Consider the following 26,288-nt stretch of genomic DNA (forward strand, 5'->3'; position numbering starts at 1 on the left):
AGAAAGAAATATTTCTAGACGCCTAAAATGAAAAGAATTTTTTTTATGATAAAGCATACAACAATTCTAAAAAAAAGGGTTATTTTAACAGAATTAAATTATCTTTTACACCACCTAGTGGACATGGTTCATATTTAGATTTTTATATATACGCGATCACAAAAGAGATATCAACTGGCAATCATAAAAAGCAATATCATAGTAATATTTCTCAGGACAAAATTAAGTCTTTATATACTCGAATGAATGACAACAGTATAGTGATTAAAAAGGATGATAAGTCAAACACTATTATTATTTTGAATCAAGAAGATTATGTTGAAGAAGTTGAACGTGAATTAAATGATGAAAAATACTACAAACATATTAACGAAGACCCAACAATAGAAATTAAATAATTTCAACATGCATTAATGAGATCGCTAAAAATAATAATTCCATATATGAGGAATTTGATACTTTCCCTCTTAACATACGTACACCTCAATTCTACATATTACCCAAAACTCATAAAAATCCTGACTATAATTTATCTTTAAATTATCCAGGATGACCCATTATATCAGGCTGTAATTCATATACTGAAAACCTATCCAAATTTATTGATAACATTTTACAACCTTTAATGAAATCACTTCCTTCATACATTAAAAATACTACTACTTTCATTAAAAAGTTGAAGTCTATTCCACAGCTATCTGATAACTCAGTCCCGGTATCATCAGATATAACTTCACTATATACCAACATTCCACATGCAGATGGTATTGAAGCGTGTAAATATTTTTTTGATAACAATCCTAATAATAGCACACTATCTATTGAAGATATCTGTAAAATAATAAAACTTATCTTGGAAAATAATTATTTTCAATTTAATAATACGAATTTGATACAAATAATGGGTATGGAAATGGGTAGTCCTATGGATCCTTCATACGCTTCCCTTTTAATGGGTAAATTAGAAAAAGATTTTTTTCAAAACAAAAAGTTTAATCCATCTGTTTGGTTCAAATATTTAGATGACATATTTATGATCTGGAACCATTCAACTGAAGAAATGAAAACAATGTATTGATCGCCTAAATCATTTTCACCAGATGATTACACTTACTTATGCTGCTTCTAGCATGCATGTTTCATTTTTAGATGTAGATGTAATAAAAATATTGATAACACTATCTCTACAAATATTCATATCAAGAAAACTAATCTCCACCAATATGTGGAATATTCTTCATGTTATCCCATGTCATGTAAAAACAGAATACAATATAACCAGTCCAAAAGATACCGACACATTATTTCAGATGACTGTCAAATACAAAATTTGTTGAATAAATTACAAACATATTTCCAAAGCAGAAACTATCCTACACACATAATTGATTCTGCGCTGAACAAAGCCCGTAATCTTACTCAACATGAGGCTTTAAACACAGCAAAATGTAAAATAGAGAGATGTAATTCCTTTTACAATACAATATAATCCTTCATTATCTAATACAGGTCGTATAATTAATAAATATTATAGTCTCCTAAATTTATAAAATTAAACCAGCGTAAAATCACTTTACAAAAAATAAACTAATTCTCGCTTATAGAAGACCCAAGAATTTGTAAGATTTTTTAATTAGAACTAAACAGACAGAAAAGAAGAAAATGTTTTTTCGTACATACACTGGTGCTCTCGATGTGTAAACATAAGAGAAAGTACTTCTTTCAGTAGTGCTAATACAAAAGAGGTATTTTCTCTACGTGATAACACTAACTACATATCAACTGATGTGATTTATTTGATAATCTGTAAAAAAATGTAGCATGCAGTATGTTGGACAAACACTTCAACAAGTTTCTAAGAAAATGAATAATCATCACTTTCAAATAAAAAATGATAGAGATCCTCAGTTTTCCTCTAATATTTCAACACACTTTAACACGATAATCTCCCTCTACTCGATTTGTCTTTCATGCCAATATATATTGTGCATGGTGACATGAATAGACTCATAAAAGAAATGTATTGGATTCATAAGTTAGATACTTTGTATCCTAATGGAATTAATGGCAATGCACTATATAAAATTGTATATATTTTTTTAAATTGCTATATTGTATAACCTTTATAACAATATAATCATATGAATGACTGTTTGTCTCTATTTTATTATTTTGCTATTTCAATTTTTATTAGAGACTCGTGTATCTTTAGTACTTATTATATATATATATCTAATTGTGATGATGTTTATCATTTATGACGTTATGTAATGACATAATTGTTGTAAAATAAAAGATGTCATCTGTTTCTTTCAGAACATTTCGTGCCTGAAGAAGCATAAATTAAATGCAAAACTATTTGCACAGAATTTTATGCATTTTTTTTTTTATTACAATTATTCCACGCCACACGTTGTCTTCCATTTCCATCCAGTTTTATCTCCATCCATCAAATAGTTGACCGTTCATTGTAACAGTGATTTAACTATTTTCAGTGGAATTTAATCTTGGCCTCTTATTTTAGTAATATCTAAATTATATCAGCGAGTACCCTTCTTAAGTAATAGAAACAAACCCAAGTTAGAAATACTGAAATGGCTGCAATACGTTGCAAATTTTATACATTTAATAAGTTATTAAGCTTAAGAAAAAACAACAATAAAGCCTTAACAACCATGTGGCGACATATCAAAATTAGTATATATTATCATTGGGGGCGACTTCTCCAGGCAATATGGGGCAACTTCCCCAACCACCATGGGGCAACTTCTCCAACCACCATGGGGCGACTTCTCCCAGGGCGAGTTCTCCATAATTCCCACCGGAGTGGTCCCGGAACAAGCTGTATTAGCACCATAAATGATGGTGGGATTAAATCCCTTCCAATACATGGCACCTTGAAATATGTGCTCGGAACCATGTAGCACAAGGACTTTAAATCTATTTGGCTTCACTAAGCACTTACAAATTTCATCAGTTTGACGCATATTAGTATAAAATTTGCATATAACCGTGCCCCCCAAACACGATATCCACTTCCGTCTGCGCCATGCCATCTTACAAGCGTCGTGGCCCTGTGTTGATTTGCCATAAATTATAACAGTGTATATCAGTAACGCATTTCTGTATTTTAACTGAATGTGCTTAAATTATCGCAAACTAACAAGTCAATATGTTTTCTGCCCAAATTATCAATTTACCTGTCCGTATCCTTGATAGGGGCTCGCCATCTTTGTTATTGTTCGCAGACTATACAGTACAGTCTGGTACCTTGACCTTTACTGCATTTAGACCACATTTCCATTCGGGCTACATCGGCTGTTTATCCCAAACACTAACGATGTGTTTTTTTTTTCTTCTTCTCACTCCCATTTGTGTAATTTACGAAGGTTTAATTTTGAAAGAAAAGAACTTATCAGTTTCCTCACTGTTATCTTGGTTACTTAATTAAGAAAGGCATGGTTTATCTCAGGTATTGTGAAAAGAACTTTGCATTCCCTTTATTTGGGTGACGATTAATGGGTGCAATTTGGGTTATAGAGTGTAGTGCTTGGCCTTGCTTCAGATGTGCATCAACTAGAAACTGCTAGCTCCGCTTGCTCATAATCATTTTCACTTTCTGGATTCCAAAGGTAAACTGGAAAAGAAAATGAGAAGGTAAGCTTTATTCTGTATGTTTTGTGATTCATTCATGAAACTTTCAGAAGGTCTTATTGCGTACTCTGGCAAAATTTATTTCCCGATTTTGTTGTTTTAGGGGTTTAACGCCATATCTGAGCGCAGGATAGACTGGCTATACATAGCTACAAAGTCGTAGCATCAACGTCCAGGAAGTATGAGCTACTAATATTAGTACTCGACTAAACATGGCGGCCAGTATAGCTGGTGACGGAAAAACTAAGGGAAACGCTGGTAGAAACCACGTACACACAAGAAGCCATCCTTTACATCAAACAATAAATATCAGCAACACCAATATTAAATTCACACAATCAGTACGAAACCTAGGTGTTACTCTGGACAGTGCTCTCACATTGCACCAACATGTCATGAACATATGCATCTTTCAGCTGATACCGCTAAAACAGTTGTGTGTTCATTAGTACTTTCAAGACTGGACTATTGTAACTCAATTCTGTCTGGTTCATCTCAATATCTACTCCAGAAAGTTCAAAAAAAGGCTGCTCGGATCATACGTAGAGTACCATGATCAGAGCACACCTCCCCGCTGCTCTGTACCCTACACTGGCTATCCATTCGATCCAGAATCCAGAATCAAACACAAACTTTGTTCTCTGTGTACGTTTCACTGACGGACTCTAGTCCAACATACCTATCCGACATCACCCATGTGTACACACCAGCAAGATACTTACGCTTTTCTTCTGACAATCGTATACTCATTATTCCCACTATGAAAACAAAGTCATATGGACAGCGTTCTTTTGTATACCAGGGCCCAGCAACGTGGAATGAATTGCCCACTGAACTTAGACACAAAGACACAGTGATCACATTCAAGGGTGCTCTCACAACTTACTTATTTCCACTGCAAGAACAAATTTAAAGACCTAATAATGTTTCCTACCTTAAATAGTCTCAGCATGTTTTTATCTGTTTTCTAATTTCATGGTGTGTTTGTTTGTAATCATAGCATTATGTACGTTTTTTTTATTATCTTACAGGTGTTGTCTAATGTTGTAAAGCGCTTAAAGCTTCTAAAGATTAGGCGCTATACAAAGTCCTCATTATTATAATTATTATTATTATTATTATTATTATTATTATTATTATTATTATTAATTTCCACAAGCCTGTACAGTTGGCAGTCATAATACCATGTTTGTACTAAAATGCCATAAATTTTAAATATTTCTGGTATTTTGGGAGCATCTTAAGCTTCTACCTTAACCACTATCTTGCCATTGTATAGTCTTTGGGAAGGTTTTATATGAGTCTTTTCTTATCCCTATGGGTTTTATTCCTGTTCTTTTATGAAAACCCTCTTGGAATACGTCCAAGGGGATCTCCTTAGGAAATTTGGAGACAAATATATCCGTAAATTTCTTCCCCACCAATCTTGTGATTGGGGGGAGGTGATGACACCTTTGCAACCTTGTCTTCTATCATAATGTTTCCTTTTTTAATATAAGCTCATTCTTTTTGAGGTAAAGGATGCAGACCCCCTCCATATGGGTCTTTCCATTGCTGAAATTTCCGAGATCAATAGCTTGAGACCACTGGTCTCTACAGACTTGAAATAATTTTGCTTGTTCTATTTCCTCTTCTTCAGTCCTAAAAATGCCTTTAAGGAGGTCTTCTCCTCTGATAAATTTCTTGGACGCTGTTGCCATTTTTTATTTTGTTTCCAAATTTCTACTTCTAAAACTAAATACTCTCTGTTTTAAATTTGTATGGATTATTATTGATAGGACTTATCCAACAATTACTTGTGTGTGTGTGTGTGTGTGTGTGTGTGTGTGTGTGTGTGTGTAAAGAGAGAGCTTTAGAAGTTACACTCCTTTGTTTCTGCACTCTATCCAAACAGGTACTTCTTTTCCTCTATTGTCTTCCCATATAATCACTGCAGTTCAAGACGGAAGATGAAAGGTGAAAAAGCGCGAAAATTCTAACTTTATCTTGGAAAGGCGCTGCCTACTTCTGATTACAATAATTGGGACTTCGTCCATATCTTGTGACGAGAACAGGTGAAGGGAATTCAGTGAACTGTGGTTATCTATAGTGGAAGAGCAGATCAAAAGAAACTGAGTTTATTAACCAATCCTAACACGCGTTACAAAAATCAGTAACAGGGTTGAGTCTGTCTTCCAAACAGAAGATAGCTACATATGACGTCACATTCCCTATATATGCGCGCTAACGTCTGTGCGCAGTGAATCCATGCGATAGTTTTCAAATATGACTGAACATAATAATTGGGGTGCACCGATGGTGGAGACGAGAAGCGATGGCATAGTAGCGGCTATCAAAGTCAACACAGGCCTACTTCCAGAAGAGGTCGATATTAATTGGGATTTAGTTGATTTTCTTTCTGCTTCGTAAACATTTGTTCCGGTACCAGTACATTCGCCACCTTCTCCTTCTGTATCACACATCATTGACTGAATAATTGGAGAAATTTTTTCAGCAGCAGAAAGAAGCAGAAAAAGCTTTTCTCCTTCAACAGCAACAACGAGAAGAAGAAGAAGCAAGAAGGAAACAATAGGAAGTGGCAGCAGACAAGAAACAAGGTCTAAGAGAGAAGGATGATAGTGAATGTCAGATGGTAACGGTACTCTTAGACATTCTGGCAGAGTTAAGGAGTCTGAAACAAATGTATCAGACTTCGTTCTTACGGTCCAAGAGAAAAAGACCTTCCCGAGCCAAGCAACACAGCCCTGTTAATACGCCTACGATACCACCCCTAGTGATTTCTACCAAATCATCGACAGGAGTCAGTCCAGAAGTAGGCCTTGGCCGTGGAAAAGGCTTAAGACAGTTAAAGCTGATTATGTCCCCGTTCCTGAGGTTTTTTTTTTTAAATTAAAAAACAAGTATCCAACGGTCCTTTTTAGTACCACTTCCTTTTCTCGAAAAGAGATATTATTCATTTTGCCAAAATCAATTAAAACTCAAAAACCCTTTTTGCCAATGATGTACGTCTGCGAGTGAGTGCGTAAATGTAGGTCCAGATTCTAAAAAAAAATCAAAACCAAGAGACACTTAGGTTCTCTATCTAGTCTATTCTGGTACAAATTTTGCAATCCAGCTCACAACACAACACTTTAAAAAGTTCATAGACTTCTTCTGTGTCGATATCGCTTCATTCCTGAGATACAGTTATCACTGTGAGAAATGTGACTATGGATATAATAATCGAGAGCAGCACAAACATTGTGGATCCAAATGTGAGGGATATATTCGGCCTCTCAACCCTGTCCAGACAAAGGACAAGAACGAGTGCATTGCCCTGCTTGTCTGCGCACTTTTGTCAGCCAACAACATCTCAAGAAACAAGGTTCATTGACGAAAAGTGTTTGTCAACTCTTGAGAGTCCTACTTGCGGACAATGTATACGTACGAACAATGTCAAGGCACACGTATGTTCAGGAAAGAAATGATGTCACATTTGTCACCAAATTGTGGACTTGGAAGACGAATGCTACATTCAAAAAATACCATTCCAAACAAGAGGAGAAAGATAACCATAAGAAAGGGAATTTCATCTCTTTCGATTTCGAATGCACACAAGAGACTGGCATTCACATTCCTAATTTCTGTGTGGCTCATTGAGCGTGTGAGAAGTACATCCTAGAGTCTATCTTTAATCATTGCCCTCACTGCAGCAATATCCATGGAGAACTTGAAAACTTATTTTGGGGACCGAACACGCTAGCTGATTTCGCCTAATGTGTCTTAGATCCCATCGGCGAGACGTGGAGCCAAAAGGACATCGAACGTTACGGAGATCGTCATCGCCAGGCCACGGTGATGGCTCACAATTTCTCGGGATATGATGGGCAATTTATTCTTAGATACTTTACGGAACAAAGCCCCTAATGTCCGAAAGTGACTGTGAACGGAGCCAAAATCATTTTCATGTAAGTGGGACAAATACAGTTTAAAGATTCGACGAGTTACTTGGCTATGCCTTTGAGTCGAATGCCTAAAACGTTTGGAATGACAGATATGACCAAAGGTAATTTCCGCACTTTTTCAGTACCTAAGCCAATCAACATGTCGTTCTACTCCTTCTGCCTGAGGATCACGACTACGACCCCGACAACATGCGTACCGAAGAACGAGAAGCTTTCTACGCTTGGTACCAGACTCACGCCTCGGACCCCTTCGATTTTCATGAAGAAATGTTAAAGTATTGTCATTCCGACGTGAACATTTTACGGTGTTGCTGTGGAAAATTTCGAGAACTGTTCCTGAAACACGGAGGGATCGATCCTTTGAAAGAAGCCTGCACAATTGCCAAAGCGTGTTCCTTAGTGTACCGCCAACGTTTCATGCCCGAAAACATCCTGGCTGTCATTAGTCCTCAAACGACAAAATTTGTCACACTTCAATACTCAGTCAAAGCCCTACTCTGTCTACATTACTTGTGAGACAAGGAAGACAAATGGATCCAGTATGCCCGCAACGGGGGGGGGGGGGGGGGGCGAAAAGAACATCGGAACGTATTCGGTGGATGGTTGGGACTTAGAAAACCCCAAAATTGTGTACGAGTTTAACGGTTGCTTATTTCACAGATGTTCTCTCTGTTACCCTGAACGTGACACCAAAATACAGTTTTTACAACGGACCATGGAAGACTTGCACCAGGCCATTTCTCAGCGGCTCTTGAAGTTAGAACAGCAAGGATACCAAGTGGTGGAAATGTGGGAACACGAGTACGACCACCGTTTGAAAACTGATCCCTAGTTTAAACGCACTGTAGAGAGTTACAAGCTGGTGGACCAACTTAACCCAAGGGACAGTTAGTACAGAAGACAGACAAATGCCACCTGTTTACTGTACCAAGTCGACGAGGAGAGAGGAGAAGAAATCAAATACTTGGACATGTGTTAGCTGTATTCTTACGTGTGCAAATATTGCAAATTTCTCGCAGGGCACCTGCAGTTGCTAACAAAACAAATCGACCTGGATAATATTCGACAATACGAAGGATTGATGAAGTGCAAAGTCTTGCCACCCACGGACTTTTACCATCCCGTTTCATCTTACAATTGCCAAGGAAAACTGATGTTTTCCTTGTGCCGTACTTGTGCCGAAACGTGCAACCAAGACTGACCTTGTCAGCACACACAACAAGAACGTGTCATTACAGAAACGTGCCTCAGCGTGGAATTGTTCAAAGCTTCGGACATGTGATACCAACTGTTAGAAGTGTACGAAATTTACCACTTTCCCAAGACACAAAAATACCACATTCGCGACGAGACTTAGAAAGGCATTTCGCAGACTAGATGGATGCCTTTTCGAAACTGAAACAAGAAGCCAGCGGCTGTCCTTCCTGGTGCCACATTCCCGAAGTCCTAAAGAAATTCAAAGACAAATAATGGGAGTAGGAAGGCATCAGTTTAGACCACGTGGGAGAAAACGAAGGAAGGCGATCGTTTACCAAAGTGATATTAAATTGCTTGTGGGGCAAAATGGAACAACGATCGTGTTTACCTAAGACAGATTATTTGACAAAACATTTCCGGTACTTCCAGATGATTCACGACAAAACTATATACACGAAACACGTGGACGTCGTTCGTGAGGACTTCGTCTTAGTCAATTCCGAAGTAGAACTGGACTTTTACAAGCTGACGAATTTGTAAATATCGTCATTGCGGCTACCGTGACAGCCCATGCTCGCTCATAATTGTATGAAGTTTTAGAACTGTTTGGTGATCGCGTCCTGTACTTTGACACGGACAGTTGCACCTGCATCGATAGCCTGGGTCAACATCTAAGGAGACCGTTTAGGAGCCTGGACAGACTAACATCCTGACGAGAAGATTCTAAGTTTTGCTAGTGGCGGTTCTAAAACTTACGGCTATGAAGACCGGGACCAACAAGGAGAAATGCATACCGAGTGTAAAGTGAAAGTATGGTGAACATTGGGATATTAAAAGAAGCCTTGTAGTCTGGAAAGGATGGACATTTTAAAGTGACCACCTTTGAACCGCACAAGATTGTCTGTTTACCCATTTACCGAATCGTCAGTCGGCCTTTGGAAAAAGTCTATCAAATCGTGTACCAGAAGCGAGTGCGGATTCCCAACCACTTCACTTTCTGGTAAGGTCACGTCGATATTGGTCAGCATATAAAAAGAGACAACATCCGAGACCAATTGTTCATTGTCACTACCAAGACCAAGCGAGAAAGATGAATCCTTTTAAATAGACATCATTCAAGTTCGGTGATTCTCAAGTGGAGTAGGATGCTGTGCCTTGCGATGAGATCGATGCCGTACGCTGTAACCGCAGTGATTCAGTACCACATCATCGTAACTTTGCTATGACTACTACAATACCTACAATGGAAAGGGATGGTGTGCGTGTCAAACCTGACGAATGAGAAAGCGATGCCACTCGTTATCGTGGTCTCTTTACTGGTCTTCATGGTGAATGTCATTTTCCACGTGAAACCATACAGTTACAACCCTACGAATGCCGTACAAAACTGAGCAAACTCATGCGCTTTTCACCATACCTTCATAGAAATGAACATGTGAGAGACGAATATTCATTCCCTGTGCGTTCTTCTGATTAATGCAACTTTGAAAGTCAATTCTAAACCTTCCAAGGAAGATGGCCTAAATATCTAGGATGACCTACCCTCGAAGAATTAGCCGGAGCCGGATTTTCTAATTGGGCGAAGGGGATACAGTCAAGTGTTTCTGTTGCGGTATGTCACTTCACGAGTGGCAACAGAAAGATTCGTTTTACCTGGAACATGCTCGATGGTCTCCGGATCGTCACTACCTACCTTTAATAGGACAGAGTCATTGAAATAACATTCCATGTCGTTTAAGAAACCAGATTGGCTAGGAGTCAAACGTTGGACAACACCTAGACAAGTATTTAAACCCCATTTAAACATATTATTCAAGGATTACCAAACGAATTGCAAGAGAAGATCTACAAGGAAGTTTGGCAGGGACTTGCCAGAGCAAAATCTCAATTGGTGACTGTAGAACTTTTGTGTCGAGATATTCACAACAGGAAAGATTTTATTGACATTCTTGATCGCTGCCCTAAATGGCAGTGGTCAGAAATTACTCATTATGTCCATTACTTTCTGTTTAGAAGAAGATTTTAAATAAAATAATACTGACTGACATGATCATGAATACTTTACAAGAAAGCATTCGTGGTTTACCTGTTGAGTTGAGAGAACACATTTACTGAGAGCTGGTCAAAATACAAATCCAACGCAAAGAAAAATTGTACACATCGTGTTTGTGAAAGGCATTCTTAGTGAAGTCGACGGAATCGTGTCTGACCCCAGTCAAACTCATCTGGTCATTTTCGACATGTTAGAAGACGAAGAAGAAATTAAACTGTGGTATCATCGAAATGATAGTGTCATTTACATTACTCAAAATTTGTTTCAACAAAGTAAAGTCCATCTCCCCAGCAGCCTCAATGCTCATTACGTGGTCTAGTTTAAAAGCCCTAGAGATAAATCGCAAGTGCAAGTCGTAGCCAAACACCCAGGAACGCCTTGGCTGATTCATGAGTACGACGATTCCATTCAAACCCCACACGTCTATTGACTCATGGATTTAAAATCCACCCCACCCCCAATTATTTGCGATTTAGTACCCATCTGTTTCACCACTGGTGCTAAGACGGATGTCACGGAATGAGGCAAGAAAATAATTCGATTTTGCATTGAACGATGACAACGTATACTTGATTTTTGCCGACGCGTGCAGCGTTAACTAGAGTAGCTTGTTTTATTACCTTGACATATAGTTACTAAATGAGTACATCTCGCTGCAAGTCGCTCGTAGCGGGATGCCCCTGTTTTTCGACATGCACGGGTACTTCACCCCTGGGTCTTGAAAGTCTTTTTTTTTTTTTTTAAATAGTATAAATAGTAAGGTTTTATTGCAAGTGGTACATTATCGCTTGGATCTTGGCACGGAGTGTCGGTTTGGAACCGTAAAATTACAGCCATAGAGGTAAGTGATTCCCTTGTATATTTATGCTTTTCAGTGTGTTTGTGACATACTTATTTTACTATTATCGTAAATTTGGTAAAGCTTCGATATATAATATAACCACGTTTAACAGACAATTCACTGTTAGACTTTATTCCTTTTCATGTGTAGGACTCTGCGTAGAAAGTCGCACGTAGAGTGCGGGTTTAATGTATTGTTTTCGTTCATATAATCCATTACTTACAATGATGTAATGTGATGGACTATAGGCATTTGTAGTGGATATGTATCCATTTCATATACATGTATTTGGGTATTTTAAGTATTTTGTGTGATAGCGTATTTCGTATTATACGCTACCAATTTCATCTCTTTGTAGCTGAAACTGGTGGAGAGGGAGGTGTAGTTTGAGCCAGACTGAAACTGGTGGAGGGTGAAGTGTTGTTGAACCCGACTGAAACTGGTGGAAGGCGTTGTTGCGCCAGACGGAAATTGGTGGGAGGTGTTGTTACGCCAGACTGAAACTGGTGGAAGGCGTTGTTGCGCCAGACGGAAATAGGTGAGAGGCGTTGTTGCGCCAAACTGTGACTGGAGGGATAGTAGTTGAGGCAGACGAAACTGGTGGAGGGTGGAAAGTGGAACTGTGACATTTTGTGTTCGGAAGTTGAATCGGAGTGCACCCGACGTGGGTCGGAACTGACATTTTGTTTTGTCATATTTATATGTATTATATCGGTTATATGAACGGACGTCATCATTATCATTAGAATTTCAGCATTGTGTCGTCATCATCTCAATCCACGTCATTATATATATATATATAATTCTTTTGTGAATGTGTGTTTAGGGTGCGTGCGTGAGTAGGATATTACATATATTGTCATTTTATATCATCATCTTTTCATACAATACACAAGTCTTGTCATTCACATACATTGTGTTTGTGTTATTCATTTAATCCAAAACCCACTCGGTTTCAATTATGTTACAACGGAGGGCCTCTCGTGTACACGTCCTCGTCGTCGACTTAACAAAGAAATCTATAAAAACCTCGGACATTTTGGGTCTGTCTCACACAGCGTCCACATGACGTCCCTTCAGTCTCATCTTCCGGACAAATTGATTTTGCCTTGTACGGTATCAGTCGCGAAAACATTCCACAAATACGTGCTCGTGTCTTAGAAGCCAGTTTCAAGGCAGTCTTACGATGATTTACGGTGCGAGCAGGTCAATTACTGCAAGGCATCATTAACATTCCTCATCAAACCAAACGCTTTTCTGAGAGAAACAAAGTAGCCTTGACGCAGCTGGCTGATCTCCGCATCGATACTCAAACCAAAAAGCAAATTATTTGGAAACCTTGTGGTAGCGGTTCTCCAGGAGGTGTCATCGTTCGTTCCCTCTTAAAATGAGATCATAATGCCCACAGTCCTCCCCAAGAAGAAAGCCACTCCCAAAATAGTCAAACGAGCCCCAAAGAAGGAAAAAGAGCAACAGTGTCAAGACTAGGTCACAGCTCCAAGGAAAGCCCACATAAAAATAATAAGAAACGTCCTCAGGAGAGACCTCAGGAAGCAGCGACTACCCACAAGAAATGTACTTCGACCAGCACCCAACCTTGCATTCGCAAAGCACGACCTGCACCGACGGTGATTGCGTCTCCATTACCTTCATGTTCTTCCACTTTTCCGTTGTTGGTGATGTATGCCAAACCCGATTTGACACCCGTTTTTCCTCAGTTGATGAAACAATGGAAACTCACGTCTCCAAAAACTTCTCTTCCAGTGGTGACACCCTCCTGCTCTTTAGCTGCATTGGCAGCTGCTCACAAAGCACCTGCCCCCAAAATCAATGTCCATGAGAGATCAGGCATGTTACAAAGAGTACTGGATTTGTCGAAGAAAGAGCTGTGCCACTTTAGTCCGATGCGCACCTCTCCACGAGGCCTGATGCCTGTCATCCAGTTGATACGACGTAAAGACAATCAGTGGCGACGCATTGCAGAATAAAAAAAGACCTGAGGCAAAGAATGAGAATCGGTGATTTTGTGCTCATGAACACCCAAAGATGTCACACCCCAGAAGTCACCACTCTTCTAACCCCAATGGAAAGAAAAGGAAAGGACTGCCTCCTCGTTTAGTCAAACATGGAGACATGTCAGTCCTGTCCAAAGCTTGTCCACTTATGAGAAAAAACCGCATTCAAACAGCCTCCAAAGACGTCATCTATACCGTGTGCGAATGTTGTTTGATCGTCTTGAAATGCACGATACCTTTGTTGAAACACCAGAAACAATGTTAAGCCAAAGATCGTCACATTCTTCGCCAAATGGTTTAAAAGAAAATACACTTTCGTCAAAAGATGTCGGTACAACGCGGAGGAATTTGTCCTCTGTTGTTAGGACCCTTGCTGAAAGGAGTATTGGGAACAATGCTGGGAGGACTCACGGGAGCAAGATAAAAAAGGGCCCAAGAAGATAAAAGGGAGCTCTGGAGTAAACAAATCTCAGACGTGACCGTTCAAATCCGATGAAGGAAGAACACCGGTTTTAGTGCTATACAAACCATGATTTGCCTCCCAGTCCTGATTTAACCGAGATCTCCAAGCTACAACACGAATTTCAGTCGTTGATGGATCGCAACTATTTGTCTGAAACAGAAAAATCGCAAAAGTACGGTCAACTCTTGCAACGACTGCAACTCTTTCACCGGAAAGCTTTATACGAAACAGTTCAGCAGACTGATAGATTTTAAGACCCTGATGAAAAGTCCACCATCACCATCACTACCACCAGTGACCAAGACAGAAAAAGGAGAAGAGTTTCAAAATCCACCAGAATAAGTATACAAGTTAACAGCACCACCTACATCCAGAATTGGATGGACTGAAAAGATGATTGCCACCCCTTGTTGATCAGAAGAGAAAAGGAAGGTGAAGAAAGAAGTGAAACAAGAACCGATTACCCCTGTTCAGACATCCTCCTCCTCTTCGACACCTGTAGCTAGCCGGACACGAAAAGCATTCCAAGCCAAGAAAATACCGCACGAAAAAATTAACATCAATGAAGAGTGTGTGACTTATTAACAAACATGGAGAAGGTGTTAGGCAGAATTTACTACGATCCATCCCATACTGCGTGATACGGAGGAGTTCCGAAATTGTATCGTGTTGACAAAACCTGTCTGAAAAAGTCTCCGTTACCTCAAGTGCAACGAAGGTTACAAAAACAAGCCACGCACACTTTACACAAACTCATTCGACTAATATTTTCCAGAAGTCGCACCCGAGTGGATGGCATCGATCATCAATGGCAAGCCGATTTAGCCGATGTCTCTCATTTAGCCACCTACAATCGTGGCTACAAATATTAGTTTTGTGTCATCGACATCTTTTCTAAATATGCCTGGGTAGTGCCATTGAATTCCAAATAGACCAATGCATTAGTGTAATCCCTCCAACTGGTGTTGTAACAAATGGGTCGTCACCCTTTTCGATGGTAAACCGAAAAAGGCACATAATTTCTGAACCAAGCTTTCCAAAAATGAATTAATGAAACGTGACATTCATTTTTTCACCACTGAGAATCCCGAAACCAAAGCCAGCATCGTGGAACGTTTTCAATGCATATTGAAAGAACGCATGTGGAGTTGTTTTACTCATGAACACGCTCTCAAATACATTTACGTATTACCACACTTAGTTCAAGCGTACAACCACTCTTCTCATCGAAGCATCAGAGTGCCGCCCCCCCCCCCCACAAGAAGTGACTCCCGACAGCGAAGTGATCGTTTTTAAGCGCCTGTTTGATACGTATCCGACGGTGGCTGTCCCCAAGAAAAGCGGAGTGTTAGCAGTAGGTGATTGTGTACGCATTGGCAAAACCAACCGCACCTTCGAATAAGGTTACTTACCCAACTGGACCACTGTATTGTTTCGTGTCACCGGACGAGTGCGTGGCCGTCATCCTGTCGTCTATAAATTGCAAGACATGAACGGAGAAGTGTTAACAGGAACGTTATAATTGCCCGAGTTACATCGCGTGACCGAAAAAGACGAAGTCTACGACATGGAAATAATTCTCGAACGAAAAACCCGTAAAGTGGGAAAACAACGTGTCAAAGAAGTCAAAATGCGTTGGAAATTATATCCTCCCAGTTTTGATTGCTGAATCGACGCTTAGCAAGTCATCGACTATAAAAAGAAGTGACCATCATGCCCTTCAACACAGCCTCGGCTACCACAATCACTTGACTTATTTCTTTTCTGCAAGAACTATAAAAGCAACCCTTGTGGGCGAAGCGTGCCAAATCTTTGTGGTGTTGTGTGTCATCGGTGCGGCCATTGCCAATTTGAGTTTGCAACAAGGAGAAAACCAATTATGGACCATTTTACTGAGTAGCTGCATCGATTACCTTCTTTCCAATCCTTCTCTGAAATACTCCTCGAACGGAAACAACGGGAGCCTTACGTCTGACGTCAGTCACCACTCCAACAATAATCACCAAAATTATCCTCTAACATTCAGAGACCCATCGGACAGCATATTCTGAAATTATAATCAACAACAATCAATCTTACTTAACATTCCCTAGTGACAGTTACATGGAGGTGTTTCCCAATAACACTTTGTGTTGTTACACAGCCAAATTACCTCAGGCCATCCAATTAGATCACGAAGCCCATTGGGAAGTGGCTTTGGTGGAAATGATTTACCCTACACAAATCAAAAACTTCACTGAAACTCAAAACGACTTTCCAGGTCGAAATCCTGAACGTTTAAATGCAAGAAAAGATGAATAAAATCCGGATTTTTGGTGACACAAAGTCAGCATGCAATGCTTCATTCAGCATCTACACGTTGAAAATTTCGTCAGGCTATTATTTTATCGGTGAACATTAGGTGGAAATAATTGCTGACAGATTTGAGTTAGCATTTGGCAAACCCTGAACAGAACCAAACAAGTGTTAAGATTGAGTACCATGAAGTGGCTCGTCGCCTACTGATAATATTTTAGGATGCCGATACGTTGCACAGATGGTAGCACATAATCTGAGCCCGAAGATCAACAGTAATATGGATTTTTACACTGCTTTTGGATCCCCTGTAGAACTGAACGAAGGACTCTATTTGATCTTTTTTTACTCCGATGTGGTGGAGTACAACGTGGTCGGACACACCTCTGTACCGTTATTGCGTGTCATTCCTTTCAAGGTGGATTCTACCAAGGCCAATGACCAGGAATGTGGAAATACCTATCACGTTCACCGCGAATTTGTACATCCTCACTATTTACCCGTCGTATTCCGAACTATTAACATTACTATGAAAAGAGATCTGGGACAAAATATTCCATTCTCTAAAGGATAAGTCACGGTGAAATTTTATTTTCGAAAACGATTCTCTAACGAGTTGTAAGTCATTTATCCGGCGTACAGAGGAGTCGCTCGACAACGAGGACATGGTTTAGGATATATGTTGAAATCGGCCTGTCGTTCGGTGCCCCGTTTTGAAACCGATGGTGACACAAGGATTGCACGACTTGAAAGATGCTCTGTTGACGCACGGTAAAGAATTTCTTTAAAATGTCATCATCGACAAACGAAACCCCAAAGAAGCTTTCTCGAGAGCAGATAAAAATGTCTTGCTTCAAACAGGCAAAGGCATTTTGGGTCGGCGAGAAACTCCTATAAATGCCCTGGACGCTGCCGAGTCAGGCATTCCCGCCTCCTTGACGCCACAGCAAGGACAAGGAAGAAAGAGACGACAAAAACACTCCTTCAGAGAACTTCAAACTCATAAAGCGTGAAAGATTAATAAAAAAGAATTAGACGCTTTTGGTTATTAAACATTCACATAGACAGAAAGAAAGAAAATGATGCACCGAGAGTATTGTGCCTGTTCCAATTCGGAACTGGATCTGTTTGTCATGCCACCCACTATGATGACAATGCAAGAATCCCAATGGGTCGAATTTCATCCCATCTCCTCTGTTAAGGACTCAGGTTGAACTTCCATCGAGTTTGAAATCAAAGGACAGTTCGAAGATTACATTGATCTGAATAGCAGTTACTTGAAAGTGAAAGTGATCGACACATCGACGGAAGTTCTTGATATAAAGGACGAAGATAAAATATCATCATCAGCAGCATGGACACTTACCCTTTTCGAGCATATCTGAAGAATCTCTTGACGTACGGAAAAGAAGCCAAGAACACCCATCTTGATGCTTGCGTGGTATGGAAACCTGACATAGCGGGCAAGTTTGACGATACAGATTTGATTACAGATAAAGACTCCAACCACAATGTGGGATTCAACGCCCAAAGAAACAAAATCAAAGGATCCAACAAAAACTTAGATAATGATGGATCGTTTGCATTTAGACATGTGGTTAGAAGAGAAATATTAGCTGAACGGAGTGGATGTACGCCTGAGACTGATTCGTGGCAGTGCCGCGTTCCATTGGATAAGCGATGCTGTCTATTATAAAACAATCATCAACGAAGCCAGACTCAATGTACGACGCGTGGAAGTGTTACATAAAGTGGGAAACGACTCACTTTGAGCAGAACCATCGCAAGTATTCGATACGACGCGTGAAATTGAAAACTTTCACCATTCCCGCTGGACATCAATGCATATTCGAAGATCATCTGTTACAAGGTTAGTTACCCAAAGGTTTGATCCATGGTATCGTCAAAAATACAGCCTTCAATGGAGCCTTCGAGGAAAATCCTTTTGAGTTTCACCACTACAATGCGTCCAAAATCGAAGTCAGTCTAGATGGTAAAATCTTGTGTATCAGACCTTTCGAACCTGACTATAGTGACGAGAAGAAGAATTACTTGAGATCGTAATTGTCCCTGTATGAAGCCACAGGAAGTTAGGAACCAATACTAGTCACGGCATTACGTACGAGGATTATGTAGAAGGTTGCACTTTGTGGGCCTTTGATTTCACCCCAGACCAAGGCAGCAACGAGGGTCATTTCCACCCTATAAAATCCTCCCAGATTCGTGTGAAACTTCAGTTTGCAAAGCCGATACCCTTAAACAACACGGTGAACGTCATCATGTATGCCGAATTCGCCAATACCATAGAAATCAACAGCTTGAGAGAAGTCATTTTAGACTATTAGAAACTATGGAAGACTGTAATCCCTCTTTGAATAGGGGATAATCTATCGAAATGGTATGGAAGGATACAGTGGAAGTAGAGCCCCAAGACAAAGGCGAAAAGGACGTAGTGATGAAATCCAGATGGCCAGAACAAGAACAACATTTAGTTTCTTGTTTTGCCAAACACCTGGCAGAAAAAATTAGGAAATTGATCAAGAAAGATTCCTATGGATGTCAAAATGATCATCCTATTCAAATTCAACACGATAAATGTCCGATGCTGAATCAAGAAGAAAAATTGGATGAGTATCTGGACGAAGCTTGGAGTCTTATCTCGGAAGAAGCCGTGTTGTATCAGTGGTATAAAGACTTGCGTGATCATTCCTCTCCCCCAATGATGACTCTAGAGATCCAGTACATCGAAGCTCTATCGGCTCTGAGTGCGGAGAGGAAAGAAAGAAAAGGTTACTTATCAGACGTTTTCAAACAAAAAGTCCTGATTGAATTGATAACGTATCATTACCTGTGAAGAAAAAACCAATAAAAACAACAAAAACAACGCAAAAATGGATACCTAGGAATTTTATTACCTTTTCGTAGACTGCTTCTTGGAATCCGGTCGTGTGTGGCAAAAATGAACTTCCTCATCGCAAACCTCAAGACCATCACGCTTATGTCATCAACACGAACGACAGTCATCTCCCAGGAACCCACTGGCTAGCCGTCTAATTTCCTAAAGACGGTTGTGTGGAGTATTTCGATTCGTATAGATTGCCACCTTTAGAAGACGAAATCATCGACTTTATGAGAAAAAATATCCAGGCGACACGATTCAATAATATGAAATTACAAGGTACAGATTCCATGATGTGGGGATAATATTGTGTGTATTTTCTTCATCAACGCAGTCTTTGATATTCTTTAGAACATTTAGTAACTTATTTTGATCGTCACTCTTCTAGAAACGATGACAAAGTAGATCGATGGTTTTGTGACCATTATGGTTATTCTTTGTCTTTAGCTAGGAAACGTAGTGCAAATCAATGGTCCATTGACTTCATTTCACTTCACAATTTTGTCAACCGTATCAAAAATATTTTGTTATTTGAAAAAACATTTGTTTTATTGATGATTGTTAACTGTTGGTTGTTAGTTATTTAAATAAAAATTGTGTTTTGAAAAAAATCGTGTCCGTCGTTTATTTCCATTTTTTATGATGAGACCGAATTCCTGATAGAAGAGCTCTTCAGAGAGGAAATAAAGAAAGAGAAAGAAGAATCGACAGAGAAGTACAGACTTCAGAAGCAGATAGAGCAGAGAGAGAGCAACAGCTACAACAGCAACAGCAACAGGAACCAGATAGAGGTTTTGTCGACTGCCATGTAGACACGAAAGAGTTCTCCTTCTCTTTCCGAAGAAGCAATCTCTATCGTGTGGGAAAGCTCGTCACCAGACGGAGACGCAATCTAAGACAATAAAAGATTGCCATAACTCCCCGTCCACAAAACACAGCCCTTTTCAGGGCTACCCCAATACGCTAGAAAAGATATACTAATTCACTTGTCAATGGTCTGTTAGTAAGTTTAAATAAATAGAAGTGTGTCTATAAGCACTTCGATTTTTTATTTTTGTTAGAAGTGTGTTTATAATCACTTCGTGTGTTTGACTTAGTTAGAAGTGTGTCTATAAGCACTTCGTTTCGGTAGCTCGTCAGGTAGTCAGTGAGATTTTATTAGTAGTTAGCGCATGTAAGTAAAATGTGAGTGAGTGTGTCTTTTAAGTCCGCGCGTTCCATGTTTCTTTGGGTAATTATATGGACAATCAAAGTTTTGGTGACCGGTATGTTTTCCTTATTGTCTGTGCCTGACAAATATAAAGGTAAACAATCGTCAGTCTGGCTACCCATCGTTGACGCATCAACTAAAGAGCAGGATAAGCAAATTGCTTGAACTCCAAATTCACCTGTAGTATGCCAGGCGCATCCTGGAGGAACTGGCTACGGAGGCCATAGCCGAAGCGGCCAGGATAGAAAAGAAGGAGTAGGAGAGAAAAAAGAAAGAAGAGGAGGAAAAGAAGAGAGGAATCCTGCCTCACCTCGTGCTAAGACTTCTGTGTGAGATCAAGCCTGAGATGAGGACACCTCCACAGACAGTACCAGCACGACAGCCACAGCCTCTGCCACCAGTATAAAGACCAGTGGTTCGCCAGACTGAAAACTGGGAAGAGGAAATAATGATGCCACAGCATCCATGCGTGTGGCATAGAAGAGAGAGAGAGGGAAGTCTTCACTATGCCTGAAAATGAAGACTGAGAGAGTGAAGCCAGCCAACCTCAGTATGCGCTTCCAAGCACAACGGTAAATTGAGATAACGATTGGAGTGGTCGTTCTGTATGCAGTGCCAGGCCTGGGAGATATCACCATTAGCGAGGTTCATCTGGAGTTTATAAAAAAACACAGTCCTTCTCAGGGCTACCCAAATCTCTAGAAAAGAGACTATTCAAGTTGTCAATCGGTGTAAATGTGGAGTAGTTTGATTATAAACACTTACTCATTTACTGATGGGATAGTGTGTGGGTGTGTGTGAGTGAAGGACTGTTGCTACTGGATCATGGATGCAGCCTATGGAGTGGAAAGGCTCGAGAAGGAATGGAAGTATCCAGGTATCCTAGACATTGACACTAGCCTGAAAGTAGCCAGGGATCTGTTAAAAGGTATAATAGAGGAGGAAGTATAGAAGTTAAGAGGTTTAATTCAATCTCCATATGTCAGAGTGGGAACCTTAAAGGAGGCACTTGGTGGTGTCATGAAGGTCAGGTGCTTTCTAAAAGACTAATTGTATTGGCCAGAGTGGTCATTTGTGAAGTGGGGACTAGGAAAACTAGAGAAATGATAAGAAATAATGAGAAAACTGATAAAAGACAGATGGGCTAAAGAAAGAAAGGACAAAGAAAACAGAAAGAAAAAAGAGGAGTTTGAAAGTATGAATGAAAACTGGGTGAAGATACAGGAAACATTTAGATTGATGGGACATCCTGACTGGATTCCAGAGACGAAAAGGAAGAAGAAAGGAATTATTGAGAGAGTGAGGAAATTGTGGGAAAACTGGAGAAAATAGAAGAAGAACATAAAAGGCCCTTTTCAGGGCCACTCATATGCCTATAAAAGATTTGCTTTCTCGCCTTTTTTTAGTCAGTTATATAGTTTGTGTTTGTATGTTGTATGTGTTATATATGTCTTAGGTTTTAGGTTTTATCCCGCTCTTTGGTCCGATTGAGGTCAGTTCCTTGCAACATTGTTGCCAATCTTCAGTATTGTGACGTCACCTCGCCTGTTCCGTTCCTATTTTCCCTATATTAATGATAAGTCCCATTGTCCCTATACAGGCCCCGACTTTTTTGACTAGGTTTTCCATTTTCTCACCCATGCAACAGAGAAATCTACTTATTTTGCTAACCTTACTTTTCCTGTCTCAGTCTAGTCATCTCAGACCAGTCGTCTCAGTCAAGGTGTCCACGCGCTCAGAACTACTTTTAAAGAAGAAAACCTTGTTGTCTTCTGCTGTACCTGACGTAGTTGTACTAAAATCAAACAACAAAAACAGCACCAAAAATATATAACAAAAACATAGTACCTTAAGTTAAATCCATGTTTGAGAACACACCATACAAAAACATTTCGAGAGAGACAAAGACAAACGCATATGATGTGTCGAGCATTTTGGTATTATGCTTGTTCGTTAAACACAGCACAGCATGGTCAATTTTATCCTATATGCAGTCTTAGCTCAGTACAATTTTAAATCAGCGTCATTAAATGTAGCTAAAGCTACCTAACTAGTTTTAAATGCTTCGTGTGAAACAAAGTATATGCTGTTAGCTACATTTAATGACGCTGACCTGAAAAATGACTGAGATAGGATAAAATTCTCAATGCTGTGTGAAATGAAACTATAACAGTAAACACTGATCCATGCACATAGACTATAGACCTATACACTTCATAGCCTCCCAACTCTCATAACAGCTAAGGAAAACTTAGTAACAGACAATCTTGTCCCTAAACAGGCCCCATTTTACTACTAACAAGCTATAAAACATTTATTATAAACCTAATAAAACATCGGCGTAATCTTTACATTGCAAAACATAAATATCACAATAAAAATGATGGTCTGACATAAATACCACGGGTACAAAATGATGATTGGACTTAAATATCACCAATATGATGATTGGACTTAAATATCATCAGACAAAATGATGATTTCACATAAATATCACCAGAAAAAATTATGGTCTGACAATGTATATCATAAATATCACCAGACAAGTAATAATTTGACAATATTGCCAGATGAAATTACGATTTGAAGGCTCTGAAAATCACGAACAAATTATACTAGGATGCTTATAACACTAAATTAGAAGTAGTAAAGATAGGTACTGTTTCTCCCCACTCCAACATTGCAGGGGGCCACGGGGTTTTAGGTACGTCCCTGCTAAGTTCCCATTAGCGTGGACTCTGTTCTACTAGATAAAAATTGTCTTGAACGCATTAAATGCATTGTGACTAGTTATGAAATATATTTAGAACTTATATTGATTTTTATTAATAAATTGGCATGTATGAGGAAGTGTGGTTCTCTTTCAATCATACGACAAGATCTACACACGCAGTTTCATCACGCAAAATCTACACACCCAGTTTTATCAGGAAAAATCTACACACCCAGTTTTATCAGGCAAAATCTACACACCCAGTTTTATCAGGCAAAAAAAATCTACACACGCAGTTTCATCAGGCAAAATCTGCACACCCAGTTTTATCAGGCAAAAAAAATCTACACACGCAGTTTCATCAGGCAAAATCTACACACCCAGTTTTATCAGGCAAAAAAAATCTACACACGCAGTTTCATCAGGCAAAATCTACACACCCAGTTTTATCAGGCAAAATCTACACACCCAGTTTTATCAGGCGCATGGAATTAGCTTCAGTATAAATCCGGTCGCATAGTGTTTTTTTTTTTTGTAAAGTAGGTGATAGTTATGTAATTGTTAAAAACAGACGAAGCTTGCTTATATTTTTGGGTCCCTGTGGTGAATTCTACGGATGTGCACAAGTGCCAAGTTGAATCACACACACACTCACACACACACACACACACACACACACATATATATATATGAGCGAATAAAAACACTGAAGGAATTTGTCGCACTTGCTTTTATTCAGGGACATCATTTTGGGATGGGCAAGGAGACATTTGCCCCCCCCCCTCCGAATTTGCATGTGCTGTAAAATGTAAAATTGCTGTTGCCTATATATTAAAATTATCAAGCCCGTCAAGTTTTGACCCCCCTCAATCAAGTTTTCCCCCCACCCCGAAAAAAGTTGAAATGAGGTCTCTGGTTTTATTGATCAAGTCCTTTCTTCCATGTACTGAACTATACAACGAATCATGTCGTTGCCAGATTTTGTATAAGAGACTTTCACTAATCCACACTAATCAGTGGCTAAGAAAACTAACCTAATAGTAGTACATTTTGATACATTCAAGGTTGGCGCTAAAGTATGAACAGAAGTCCAATCTTATCAATATAAACTATTTTCAGTACATGAACCTAATGAAACGAAAGGAAGGAACAGTGTCTGCTAGTGTAAATGTGGAATACCTTTTGATTCATCAGAAAATAAAATAACGAAATATTTGTGTATGTTGATACATGTATTATTGTATTTTTGACAGCTGTTCATCGCTCGAATGATCAACAATAGATTTGTTTTGCAAATGAAAAAAATCTGAGGGATAGCGAAATATGGGGACCAGATCTCGTGACTGTACTAGCAGATGAGTTGTTGACGATGTCATCGGCTGTGCGTTTGTGATCGGCGAGACTCACAAATCTCGAAAGAGGTTAAGTTGACGTTTGTACCAAATGATTTCCTGGATGTTCGGATATTGCTGAGCGCACTGATTAAGCAGCAGGGAGGGCGAACAAGCTCTAATTGGTTCACCCGTATTTTCGCAAATTAAGCCTTCCTGGGGGATCAAAAAAATCGTTAAAAAAATTGCGCGATCGTCGGTGACGCCTTGAGAGCTTCGCCCTCCCTGCTGCTATGAATTAAAAATTTATGTTATTGATAATGGCAAATATTGGAGAAGCATATGCCACTAGATTAGCTCGAGAGCGACTAGAAGCAATACAAAAAATTTCTTCCTGTTCGTAATTCTGTAACACAAACATTACAAGCTCGGCAAGAAGCACAAGTTCAATATGCTACAGGCACAGAACAATTATTTAAACCCGTTACCACAGCCACTAAAAAGCTGCTGCGGTCACTGAAAGAGCTTTATTGGGGGATATTAAGGATGAGGAGGAGCGAAGAATATGTATTCTTCCAATATTAAAACAGACCGCTGAGCAAGCTGAAAAAATTGCAGGGAGAACTAAAAAGACAAAAAAAGATTTTACGAGATCTTCAAACTGATATAGATGCAGCTCACCCTCGACCCGGTGAAGAGATACCTGAAGGTGTCGGCAAAGTTCGTACTGAAGTCGGTGATATAGAAGATCGCACACCAGAAACAGAAACAGAGCAAACCAAGGCTAAGGTTGATATAAACGATAAATTTACCGAAAAGGCTATTAAATCCATAGGACTCGTTCCAACCGTAGATGGTTTAGCTGAGTATGCCGTGCGAAGTTATCGTGAACGAAATAAAGTTTTAAAACAGGAGTATGCCAATGTTGCTGTAAGTCGTGAAACCTGGTACAAGTGGATATTTCGTATACACTACACTGCTGATCAGGCTAGAAATGATGATGATAGATTTGTTAAATTTTCTGACGCATTAGATAGATATCTTGCACGACCACCACAACCTACCCACAACAAAACAAAAAAAAACAACCACAACCTACCCACAGCAACAAAAAAAAAAAAACGAAACAACCACAACTTATCCCCAGCAACAAGCGAGAAAAGGGTTGTATTATCCAGAAGAAGATGAGTCTGACACCGGCGCTACTGGCAGTGGTCTAGGAAGTGGTTTTATTGACTGTCCTGACAATATCATCAATGATGCGCAACGGCTAGAAGTTCTCATAGGAGGAAAACGAGCTGGAAACAACTCACCAGAAATAATTAATGAAACAGCTGATATTTGTCGACGATTATTTCAAGGTGGTATCATGGATATCGATATCTACCGAGAATTTATTAATGAGCTCGCTGATGACTATCACAGTGACTAGTTGTTAGATAAATGAATAATTAAATAAAATGATTGTACATATTTCTCATCGTGAACCTCTACCAGTCTACGTGGTAAACTCGCGATTACCAAACTATAAAGCATCTTACGGAGACGGACTTGGTGATGTTGTTCAGGGTTTATTCAGAAGGATAGCCCCCAAAGCAGTACCAATCGCAAAACAATTATCAATGAAATCTATTGATGTTGTTCGTGATAAAGCTATTGGCGCTATTGCTAAT

At 39.5% G+C, this 26,288-nt stretch overlaps 1 protein-coding gene and 1 long non-coding RNA gene across 3 annotated transcripts in view; one reads left to right on the forward strand and one right to left on the reverse strand.

Moving 5' to 3' along the window:
- Positions 1-3,327, reverse strand: part of LOC149771415 (peflin-like) — a 36,434-nt gene extending 33,107 nt beyond the window's left edge. The window contains exon 1 of one of the 2 annotated variants that reach the window (XM_089948511.1): positions 3,201-3,327. In XM_089948511.1, coding sequence (XP_089804637.1) covers positions 3,201-3,230 — 30 coding nt within the window. In that variant the 5' untranslated portion in view covers positions 3,231-3,327. The remainder of the gene's footprint in view (positions 1-3,200) is intronic. The other variant, XM_089948512.1, reaches the window with a different exon arrangement.
- Positions 3,328-3,583: 256 nt separating this feature from the next.
- LOC149771416 (uncharacterized) lies at positions 3,584-12,601 on the forward strand. Its single transcript, XR_016418296.1, has 2 exons — positions 3,584-3,657; positions 12,048-12,601. It is a non-coding gene; the product is annotated as an uncharacterized LOC149771416 (long non-coding RNA).
- The last annotated feature ends 13,687 nt before the right edge of the window (positions 12,602-26,288 follow it).

The sequence above is a fragment of the Sinohyriopsis cumingii genome, unplaced genomic scaffold, assembly GCF_028554795.1.
Source record: "Sinohyriopsis cumingii isolate HCF-2022 unplaced genomic scaffold, ASM2855479v2 utg001870l, whole genome shotgun sequence".
Taxonomy (NCBI): Eukaryota; Metazoa; Mollusca; class Bivalvia; order Unionida; family Unionidae; genus Sinohyriopsis; species Sinohyriopsis cumingii.